The sequence below is a fragment of the Dipodomys merriami genome, unplaced genomic scaffold, assembly GCF_024711535.1.
Source record: "Dipodomys merriami isolate MVZ:Mamm:240054 unplaced genomic scaffold, mDipMer1.0.p SCAF_10, whole genome shotgun sequence".
Lineage (NCBI taxonomy): Eukaryota > Metazoa > Chordata > Mammalia > Rodentia > Heteromyidae > Dipodomys > Dipodomys merriami.
The window spans coordinates 44,717,671-44,729,713 of record NW_027202271.1 but is presented as its reverse complement, the minus strand read 5'-3'; the positions used below and the strand labels follow the sequence as shown (position 1 = coordinate 44,729,713).

At 39.3% G+C, this 12,043-nt stretch overlaps 1 protein-coding gene across 9 annotated transcripts in view; it reads right to left on the bottom strand.

Annotated features, from left to right (window-relative positions):
• The window catches only part of Plekhg7 (pleckstrin homology and RhoGEF domain containing G7), a 50,238-nt gene extending 40,697 nt beyond the window's left edge, over positions 1–9,541 (bottom strand). For 5 of the 9 annotated variants that reach the window (XM_069989774.1, XM_069989818.1, XM_069989785.1 and 2 more), the window contains exons 1-3: positions 9,245–9,541; positions 4,732–5,447; positions 4,221–4,243 (exon numbers count right to left, since the gene is read on the bottom strand). In XM_069989774.1, coding sequence (XP_069845875.1) covers positions 4,221–4,243; positions 4,732–5,447; positions 9,245–9,293 — 788 coding nt within the window. In that variant the 5' untranslated portion in view covers positions 9,294–9,541. Of the gene's footprint in view, positions 1–552; positions 653–4,220; positions 4,244–4,731; positions 5,448–7,949; positions 7,974–8,660; positions 9,052–9,244 lie in introns of those variants that run through there. The other 4 variants (XM_069989790.1, XM_069989800.1, XM_069989808.1 and 1 more) reach the window with 4 other exon arrangements.
• Positions 9,542–12,043: the final 2,502 nt, after the last annotated feature.

Sequence of the window (12,043 nt, the reverse complement as noted above, 5' to 3'; positions counted from 1 at the left end):
TTAATGATAATTTGAATTTAGGTTGCTTGTGTGTGGGGGGGTGTTTTGTTGGTTAGAAATTGGTGTCTTGTTAGATTGCTTCTTTTAAAAGGTGGTATGTATGTAAGAATTCTGTGTTCTGTTCTGGACTTTCTACCTACTGGAAGTAATCATTTATTGCTCCCCCCAGACAAAATTGTGTGTGTGTGTGTTTGTGTGTGTGTGTGTGTGTGTGTGTGTGTGTGTGTGTGTGTGTGTGTAATTTCCTCATAAGGAGATTAAGCTAAGAAACTAATGATAAATGTAAAACAGTTAGGGGGTGGCTAGTAACCTACTGTCATGGTACATGGTACTATCATAGTACTTAGTGAGTATATTGCCCTTTATTGAGAAACACATTTTGTTATTGTTTTGTCTGATACTTGGCTAGCTTCAGGATAAATTTCTAGGTTCAAAAAAGTTGTATTACTTGATGACTCACCCAGACTTGGCAGTCCTTTAGGGTGTGTCAGCCTATACCTGGCCTACCCCCATTACCACCCAGAACCCCATAACAGCAACATATACACTAACCCTGAGTTGTGTTGTCCCAAGCTGGTCAAATCCGAAGGAACTAGTCCCATGGTTGCTGGAATAACCTTGCCTCCCTTCTGGTACCAGAATGTCTCCTTCTGTCCTTCACAGCAGATTGGAAGACCCATGGTGTGGGCTGAGACAGCAGCAATGTAGAGAATCCCAGGAATTCCCCCCACAGACTAGCAAGCTTTGTGCCCAGGAGTCAGCACTCAGCTAGATGAGGCTGCTCTGGCATATGAGTGCCTGAGGAAATGCTAGAGGGAAAGTTTCTGCTGCTAGAAATACGTACCCCATTGGGCACCAAATTCATAGGTTTCATAAACAGTAGATTGGTCAGGATGATTTATTATTCTTATTTAATATCAGCTGGCATTTACTGAGTTCATATTCTCCCTAGACTATCTGTAGAGCAGTTAGAGTGCTTGCTTTAAAGGATAGGTTGATTAGGAAGAGTAAATTAAGATTCAGTTGATAATCTTTAAAAATTTTTTTTTCTTGTTCTCAGAAGAGAAATGGTAGTTCTCTTGCTTAAATCTAGGATATATCTTTTTCCACTGAGTGTCTTAGAAGATGGTTGGGAATATTCACTTGTATGCTTGTCTATAATTTCTAGTTCAACTTCCATCTAAAATATCTTATTGGATGGAAATCCATTGGAGAAGGCAGAAAGAACAGGAACGTTCTACAGTTTATTTTTGTTTAGAACCTGGCACCTGATGGCTGTATTATAAATGCAGAGTGGAGTGAATAATTGGAAGACATATCCCTTTAAAACCCAGAGCAAAGTTGCCACCCAGAAGTCTCACCATAGACTCTCACATAGGACAGGGGTACTCCCTACCTACCCTGTGGTGCTTTAGGGTTAATCAGTTATATATGTTTGGTTTTATGTTGCCCAGCCTTGTCTTGACCTCATTATCCTCCTGCCTACCCTTTTGAGTGTTTGGATTACAGGTTTGTGCCACCATGCCCAATTTTTGATTACTAAAGATATGGGTAATTAGACTGGTAACAATTTAGAATGTCACCCTCTTTCTAGGCTACTGCTCTTTTTGTGACAAGTCAACATACTACTAAATGGGATTAAAAAATAATTATTCAACTGCCCAAGACTCTAAATTATTTTCATGTGGTAAGTACAAAAGTAAGATGTCAACCTTGAGCTTGTCAAGAAACAAGAGGGGGATAAGTAAGTACTTGGAGGAGAAGAATATACAAAATAATTTCCTGCAGGGGCTGGGAAGGTGGCTCAGTGGTAGAGTGCTTGCCTAGCATGCATGAAGCCCTGGGTTCCATTCCTCAGCACCACATAAGCAAAAAGAAAAAAAGCCGGAAGTGGCGCTGTGGCTCAAGTGGTAGAGCACTACCCTTGAGCTGAAGAGCTGAGGGACAGTGCCCAGGTCCAGAGTTCAGGCCCCATGACCGGACCCCCCCCAAAAAAAATAATAATTTCCCCTACAGGCAAGTCCAAACCTAACTAACTGATCCACTTGTTTTCCTTTCTATAATATTGAATACCAACTCTGTGCCAGGCAATAAATAAAGTATTTGGAAGGTATTAAACTCAATATTCAGATACATCAGATGAGTGTTCCACAATCAGTCATTTAACTCAGTGTCATAGTAGGTTAGAAAGAATTATAAATCAATAAATTGCATGAGAAGTGCTGAATGAATGAATGAATTGTGCCTCTAAAAATAATAGCAATTATTTGACTTACAATATTTAATAGGTACAAAAGACTTCTGAAATAGATATTCATTCTATCTCTACTCCATGGATGAAGATGTCCTCAAGCTGATAAAGAAGTTGTCTATGATGGTGTTGCCAGAGACAAGTGGAGATAGAATTCAGATTCAGATATTTGACTCAGCTTTTAGCTAATTCCATGTTATGCTGCCCTCTAATGGTACCCTAGGTGGAAAGAGTATCTGGGATTCTTCATCAATATTTTTCTCTTTTTTCCTTCCCCTTCAAGATAGACTGTCAAATACCATGTCATTTGGTTTCCAAGGTAATTTTACCCCCACTTTCTAATTTGAGTATATTTAACTTTTTTCCTACTTCCTTTTGAGGGTCAGTTTTTCAGGGTAACATGGAAGTTAGATGAGATTAACAGCTTTTCGTGACTATGGAATATAAAGAAGTCTCCCTACCCACAAATTTTCCTTCCTTCTTTCCTGATGTATAAAATTCCACTCACACAGCTTATTTGCTTGGCTTTTAGATAAGTCCTTTGTCAAAACAAAAATACATTGGAGGTAGTTCATTGCATTGTAATCCTAAATTGCTTATCAGCCTGCCTGTTTCCTTCTATCCATTTCTTCCTTCAGTATATTTGGAAATAGACTCTAGTTGACTCCTGGATGTTAGAATGGTCTTTGCTCTTGGAAAATTTATTTTTATTTTTATTTTTATTTACTTTTTTCTGTCGTGGGGTCTGAACTCTGGGCCTGGGCACTGTTCCTCAGCTCTTCAGCTCAAGGCTAATGCTCTACCACTTGAGTCACAGTGCCACTTCTGGCTTTTTCTGATTATGTGGTGCTGAGGAATCAAACCCAGGGCCTCATGCATGCAAGGCAAGCACTCTGCCACTGTGCCACCTTCCCAGCCCCTGGAAAAATTTTTCTCCTCATAATTTTTAATGAAGCAATGACTGGTTGTTATTCATTTTTGGAGTAGTTTGTTATATACAATAATTGATATACTACATATAATAATTTGCCTTTTCTGAGGCTCCATAACTAATTTATACTTTTGACCATACATTTAGGGAAATCAGGATTAATGAATAAAAGAATATATATATATATATATATATATATATATATATATATATATATATGAATAGCAAACTGGATCAAGGACTGGGGTCTGGTATAACAGTAACTATTTCTCCCAGGACTCCTCTGAGTCTATCTACATGATCTTTCATGCCAGTTCCACAAATTGGGTAGATGAAATTGGGTGTGGAACCAAATTTTATTTCTACCACAGAAACTCTTCATCTGTGGGAGGGAAGACACACAACTACTACAACCCAGAGGCCATGCTGAAACTTCAGAGCCCTCGTTTCCAAAGCAGCACAATCAACTTGTATTCTAGATAAGGGTACAGGCTGTCATATTCATTTTAAAGTCATGCTAGATTTAAAGAGGACATCTTGTTCCTTTTAATCTTTTCTCTTTGAATTTCTTTTTGAAAGGCTGTGAATATTTCTAGACTTTCCATTTTCTTTGCCAGAGAAAATCACTACTAAATGGACATTAATCAAGCCACAGGGTCTAGATATGGACAATTCAAAATGAAAGCCATGAGTTTATATTGCTGTTATACCCTGCCCAAAAGAGTCATAACAAAATATTGTGCTCTTAAGGGAGTCTTCTGAAATGAAGACTCTTGTACTCCCAAGCTCAAATTCAGATGAGATGTTAAACCAAGTGCACTGATACATGCCTTCTGGTTACTGTACCAGGGCAGAAATAAAGGCATAAAAGTATGGGTAAGAATTATTGGGGGGGATATTGATTAAGATGTATTGTACTTATAAATGCACACACTGAATTTAAACTTTTTTGTATAACTATTTAACGACAATAAAAAAGACATAAGAGTAAATGGTCAGTAAATATCATATCTCTGGAAAAAATAAGTACATACACACCTGGATCCATAGAATTCTTCTCCCTGCAATGAATTAAACATATTGTTTTAATATGGTTTAAAACTATCCAAAAGGCCAAAACAGACACCTTGGAAGGACACACAATTTGTCTTGTAGCTAAAATGTTCTACCTTGGGGGAGAGGGACAAGTAAGTAAGAAATGTGAATAGTTAGCTCTCTCTCCTCTTTTAAATCACCTATTTCATCTTATTTTCACGTGGTGTGTATTTGCAAGAGGGCTGGAGTTGCTATTCAATGCCTGACAGACCCTAGGTGGCTTAAGTATCATAAAAAACACATAATAAAATGAATTGGAGTAATTCTTCATTTTTCTTCTTCACCAAGTGTGGTGAATGAGATTTGGTGCTCCTCAAAGAGTGTATGTCTACTTAATATCGTTCTGGGCTGTCTCCCATGATGCAGTCCCCTGACCTTTGGGGTAATGGGGCAATTCTAAGACCTGTTTCACTTTGTTGTCCACCAGCTGCATGGGTAATTATAGCTACGTTACCTTAGGACTTGGGTACCCTGGGGTGGCGCAAGGCAGGCTAAGGTCTTCGTTGGCCTGGTGAAGAGACCCCTCATTGATGAGCTGCAGCCCAGGAAGAACATCCTCAGTGGGCCTGGGTTGGAATCTGACTTTGCCATCTGTGTTATTGATGCTTGCAGGGTCAGAAGGCAATCTTGAGTGAGGTGTCAGGGGTGACAGGGAGGGTGATGAACCCTTTGGACTTCCAGGGAGACTCTTAGAAAGACAGCCTTGGGCCTTCACAGGTCCTCTCCAGCTTCCCCAAGTGGGTAATTCCAGGGCATTTTGCTGGGGTAGCAAGGATGAAATTCCCCAGCCACTACCCCTCAACCTCCTCAAAGTGGGAGAGGTGGAAATGCGGCCTGGAGCTTGTCGGTCAAACTGGAGCATGTGGCTCTGACTCTCACAGGGTTTCTTTAACAAGTGCCACGGGTTCTGAGGTGATATCCCAGAGTCATGGGACTTTGTCTCTGGGCTGGATGATTCCGTCTTCTCCATGAAGCTAAGAGGACTGGTTGCTGGAAGGTTCCAGGAGATATTGTTACTATTCTCTGGATCACAGTGGGGTTGCTCAGTGTCTACATTCAAGAGCCACTCATTCCCTGGTATTTTTTTGTGCTTTTCTAGAGGCGAATGACATGAAGGTTGGTGCATCTTCTGTGAGGAGCAGTCTATGGAACCTGTAGTAAATGAGGAGGCTGGGGTGAAAAAACAAGGTGACTTTAAATTCTTCTGTAGAGATACGTAAAGCCCAGTTCTCATTACCACCCTTTATATTTAGAAGATAATTAACACATGTCTTCCTAACTAAGTCGTATATTGGCATCTCTTACTTAATATCCTTCTAGGCTCAAACAAATAATCTTGTAAAGACTTTGTTGTCTTTTGGAAGTCATATAGCTAATAACCTATTGATTATACCATTTTAAGAGAATCAGATATACATTGAATTTACACTGTTTTTATGTATGTGTATTTTAGACACATTTCTGCATTTCTGGGATGTACAAACAAGAAAAACAAGGGTTTTCTGTCAGAGTTTAAATTATGTAATGAGGCATGCCTTCAGGGTCATTTGATGTGAGCTAGGCCTGGTGATGCATGCCTATAGTTGTAGATGAGGAGGAAGCTCATAAGTACCAAGCCAGTCTAGGCTACCTTGTGAGACCCTATCTCAACTCTTTCCCTCTCAAAACCAACGACCAACCAAATCAAGCAACCAACGAAATGAAAAAGATAATTGATGTAAATTTTTTGGTAAAAAGACAGATTTCATCAATCTTCCTATTTTAGACAAATGACTTATGAGTTTGAAAAGAAAACCCCAGATGTCACTAAATGCCCATCTAATGATGAGGAGTGTCTTCTAGGATTCACAGGTATAGTTGCCTTCTAGCAAATCCTTCTCATGCTCAAACAAAGCTGATTCTGACATTTGACAATTGAATCACAGGGACATGGAAATGACTTAGAGCAGCTCTTTTATTCTGTAATTTTCTGTATGAATGAAGAATGTGTGGGAAAATATCAATCTTTACCTATCCCATCAATTACTGCTTAGTGTTGGTGGGGAAGTGGGGGAAACTGTGGAATAGATACCACAGCCATCTGCTCTGCCTTGGGCAATGTGGAAAGTAGTTTCAGACTGTGCAAAGATTGGTTTTCTGTGGCTAAGCATCAGCAGTTGATCACATATTCTAGAATCTCCAGAATACACAATGATTTGGAATTGCTTACAAATGAATATATTTGGAAATGCAAGATTTTAGGATTATAATATTATACTCTTTAATTCTATGTAATTTTATTTGCATAGACAAGACTTTTTGATAGAGCTATTTCTTTTGTTCACCAGATGTGTTTGTGCCAATTGATTGTATTTGTTTTTATTATCTTTAAATAGTTGTACAAAGGAGTTGCCATTCAACAAAGCAGTTTATGATACATTCATTGTGATCAGTCTTATCCCTTTCAACATTCTCCCCTTTCCCATTTCTCCCAACCCATCACTTCCCTCACTTTTCTTAATTTTGTAAGATATACATTGATTTTTAATTTTGCCAGTCCTGGGGCTTGAATTCTGGTCTGGAGCCCTGTTCCTGAGCTCCTTTTTTGCTAATGCTCTACCACTAGATCCACAGCACAACTTCCAGCTTTTTCTATGATTAATTTGAGAGAAGGGTCACATGTACCTTCCTACTCCAGCTGGCTTCAAACTGTGATCCTCAGATCTCAGCCTCCTGAGTAGCTAGAATAACAGGCATGACCTACTGGTGCCTGGCTACATTGAGTTTTGACTGCATCCTTCTCCCCCCCCACTTTAATCTCTTCATTTGTCTATGCTTCTTGAGCTTTTTCTTTAGTGTGTCATTTACTTTTTCTATGTGATAATAGCAAACGCTAAAAACATGAGCTGACCTCCTTTTCTTGATTATCACCACAGCACCTGAATTGGAATTAGTACTGTTTGCTGGGGTTCTGTGGACATAAAACAACCAATGCAGGCTTTTATTGGCCATGATACTTCAATACTAAATGGTCTAACACTGATGCACTCCTGACTTTTATTCATTACTTCTTATTTTACTTTAGGCGGTTGGCTAAGTCAGGCACTTTCCACCCTGTAGTTGTTTCTTTCTTTCCTTCCTTCCTCCCTCCCTCCTTTCTTCCCTTCCTCCCCTCCCCCCTTTCTTTCATTTTTTTTGTTGGTTGTGGGGCTTGAATTATGGGCCTTTGGCACTGTCCCTCAGCACTTTGGCTCAAAGCTAGCACTCTACACTTGAGCCACAGTGCTACTTCCAGTTTTCTGGTGGTTAATTGGAGATGAGTCTCAAGGGCTTTCCTTCCAGGGCTGGCTTTGAACCGTGATCCTCAGATCTCAGCCTCCTGAAGTATTACCACCAGAAGTAGTTTCTTTTAATCTGCTTCAGGCCTAGGAAGTTCTGACATCTTTGCATAAGAAGAGTTAACAGCTCTTCCATCTTCCCTTATCAGTAAAGGGGTAAAGAAACTTGATATTATGTTATTGTCATGACTATATTGTGATATTGATTCTGGGAACTTCACGCTCTCTTAATTTACTCCATGACTCTCCCCTAGTTTAAGGACAAATCAAACTAACAAATACTGGGGCGCCTTTAAGGAGTTGCTTAGATATCAACGAAAGTCAATTAAATTCATATTTATCAAAGCAATCTTACATTTGTATTGTTGGGTTTGCTCTGATGGCCAAGGACTTGAGTGTTCAAGAATTTCACATATTCATCTAGAATGCATTAGAGGGGGTTGGGTAAGGAAGGAGAATAATACCAAGTAAAATGTACATTTAGTGATGGTGGGGCTGAACTGCCTTCAAGATTGATAATTTCTAGTTGCTGCTCTAGAGACGGATGCCAGCTTCATGGGAAGTGCAGAGAATAAAATGGCTGTTCTGACTATTGACCCAGTCAAGTGTAGTAAGTTGCTTAAGGTCCTGAGCTCTGGGCTTGTTTTATGGTGGGGTTAGTTCCTTATTCTCCTAACAAACAAACAGCTGAGCTGAGGACTGGAGTTATAGGTACTTTCACACATGTCCACGCCCAGAAATTTAATTTTCTTTTTCCTTTAGCGGATTATCCAAGATCTAGACAACAAGAATGTAAAAGAAATTAAGTAAGTTTACATAGGCACTTTTGTAATAGGTATATCAGAATCTTTAGGCTTTGAATTGGCCTTTTTTCTCCTTTGAGGGATTAGAATACAGCACTGGGGATTCTTTCCAGTCATCTAGTCTCAGGATAGGACAACTGGTGAGCCCAATAGTATTAAAGATTCATTAAATATTATTTATTGGTTAGTGTCTTAAATTTTAAAAGCACAGCAATGATAACTACACATCAGCCAAAGTAATAGTAATGGCTAGGATGACTCACCAAAGGACTGGAGAAACTGTATGTACAGTTTGGGATGTGATTTGCAGAGAATCAGGAAATGCTGGAGTAAACGGATCTGGTTTCTCTTCCAGCCTCACTGCCAATAAGCTGTGTGACCTGAGATGGGCCCTTTCTCTTCTGTCTGCCTCCACGCAGCATTTATAAGAAGGCATAACAATGCCTCCCAAGCAGATTTCTTGCAGGAATTAGTGAGATAGTGGCTACTGCTTTGGGGAGGTGCCTTTCCTCAATACAACTCTGGCTGGCAGTGATGGAGTCAGAAATTAATAGTAATTCTATTCACCTATCTCTTCTTTGCCCTCTTTAAAAGACTCCATCAGTATGTGATCATTATAAAGAAAAGTCACCAGCTTTGACCTCCCAAGCGTTGTTCCAGTAAATAGCCACTCATACTGTTGGGGAAGGATCTCTTTGTACCAGTTATAAAACCTTATAGATTAATGATTCACTAATTCTTATTAAACCTGGAAAGACCAGCTAGGCAGGACCAAACAAAGCTGGTAGCAACAGGAACCAAACAAACATGTAGAGAGAAACAGAAAGCAGTCAAACATTATTAGTACCTGAGGGATGATCGGCCTCTGAATGTGACATTGGCTGGATCCTGCCCATCCACAGCGTCTACTTAGTTACAGAGCCAGTGACCAGATGAAGTTTTTAGACAGCCGGTTACATACCTGCAACCACGGGCCCTCCCCTAGGAGGAGCACAAGCAACTTTGATACAGCTAAAATGAGGAACTGGCCTCTCCTCTTCTTAGAGATGTTTCCAGTTATTTGTTTATGAAAAAAGAAGCAAGTTGAGAATCTAAGTGCACCGAAGAAAAAAGCCAGTGTGATTAGCTTTTCCTGAACAATGGCTGTTCCAATGTAGAATTGATGACAAATGTGGCTTTCTACTTCCTGTTAAGAGGTCCAATAATTTTCTCTAATGGTGCAGTGGGCAGGTCTGAGTTTCTAAAGCGATGAATAATTTACTAGAATCTATCACCCCAACTTAAAAATATTTTGTGTTGATCTATATTCTTAATTGGGTGCTTGGATAAACATTAAATATAGAGGAGATGATTATTGTCTTTTGGAACAAGTTTGTGTACATTAGTAATTAAAATGTAAATGAAACCAGTCCAAGTGACTTACACCGGTAATACTAGCTACTCAGAAGGTTGAGATCTAAGGATCCAGGGTGAAAGCCAGCCTAGGTAGGAAAGACCTTAAGAATCTTATCTCCAATTAACTACCCAAAAAAGTCAGAAATGCAGCTAGTAGTAGCACACTAGACTTGAGCTCAAGGACAGAGCCCAGGCCCTGAGTTCAAGCTCCAGGACTGGTACAAAATTCTTTTTAAAAGGGAAAAGTATTGTATCCTCCATGATCTTGATTAGGTCACCATCCTCTAAGAACATTTATTTGATATCTAGATGGACTGTTTAATTCATGCATCATTAAAAATATTTCTGTAGTTTCATTCTGAAAACAAATTCAAACTAACCTATTTACTAATCTACTGATGTTATTACCAGTTAGAACTATTACAGATACTTATTAGAAAGTTTCTTATAAATCAGTGATTTTCAAAATACCGTTGTTGGGCCAGCAGCCAGCATCATCATTTGGGAACTTTTTGACACCAAAAACCCTTTCCAAAGCCATGAACAGATGATTTATGCCTGTAATCTTAACCTCCTGAGAAGTGAGAATCACAGTTTAAAACCAGCCCTGGCAGTCCATGAGACTCTTATTTCCAATTAATCATGAAAAAGTTGGAAGTAGAAGTATTTCTAATGTAGTAGTCTTGAGCAAATAAGCCAAGTGAGAGCACAAGGCTGGCCCCAGTACTGTCACAATAAACAAACAGAAACAACAACAACAACAAAACATTCACTTACCATCAAAATCTCTATGATTGGGTTCAATGTTTGGGGTTTTAACAAGATGTATGGATGACTCTTCCAAGGCTTAAAATTTGAGAAACCCTGCCTTAGGAGAAAATATGTCTAATTTAAAGCTCTTGGCTTTTATATTTATCTTTAATTCTTTCATATCAGATTTCTTTGAATAGCATTAACTCAGCACATAGAAAAATAACTAGATCTTCCTGGGCCACCAGGGCCATCGTGACCACCTGTAAACTTAACATAGACTATCAAGGAATATCTATTATGCCACTATAGTACAGGAGACCAAACGATTTGCTCTTCTGCCAAGGCTGACTAAAAATAGATTTTTTTTTCACTTTAGGAAGAAAGAAAAGTGAGTAAGTTTTTTGCTTTTGGTTTATGGTAGGAAGGTCACTCATCTCCCAGTCTCCTCACGTATACACACATGATTATAAAGCTGTCTCTCCTAGAGGATAATGATAATAGAAAACTGGATTCCAATGCAAAAAGTGTCCAACTCTGGTTGTAACTTAAGAAAATTATGATTCTCTAGAACTTAGGGGAGAGGCAGGGACTGCAAGCCTGGTATGTGGCTTCTGGGATACTATGTTCCATTTCTTGATCTGAGAGGTGATACCTCAGTTGGTTCTTCTTTTGAGTATACACAGCTACTGGCACAACAATGAGAGCTACATATTTAGGCTTATGTATGCTTCACCTCAATAAAAACTGCTTTTCACGCTGAGCTTCTCTGCATGCCTGACCTTCTTTCAAGACTTTTACCAGGATAAAAATTGGAAGACTTCCTGTTACTGCTGTTGGATCTCTACATCTGTGTATCTGCTCAAGTGAGAAGGTTGGAAGGGCCGGACTTCCTGATGAAAACCTCCCTTGTGTGGAATCTCAATATCACAGCTGTGAATTTGAGTTTTAGTAGATACTTGTATATAGCTTCCTTGTATCCATGACCCACTGCTCTTTCCAAAGACTTTAGATTTCTTTTCTATATTTCCCTCATGCTTATTTCATGGCCAGCTTGAGGGGTAGAATCCTTGGCTCTAGTGAAGCCAAATATGCATTTCAATCCCAGGAGCTACAGGAAGGAGTGGCTTAGAATTGGCATGTAAATTAAGTCAGTCATTGAGCCCACCCAACTCAGTGATTTTTGTAGAGAATACTGGAACAAGGACTCTCTTTTCTGCTGGAGGTAGACCGAAGAATGGGAACAATTGACATACTGAGGACCTTCCAGGTTCCACCTCTTACCAAGTTGAGGAAAGTGGAGATACAAAAAACAAAATAGAAAATAGGACTTTAGTGACAATACCAAGGGACTGAGTCAGTTCTCCTCAAACTCCAGAAAACTCTTTATATTTAACTTTCTTAAACTCAAATTTCTTTTGTTAAGTTATACTGAGTCATACTTTTTTTCTCTTGCATCTAAATACAACCTCATTGATCTAAAGGCAGTCTGTTGATGATT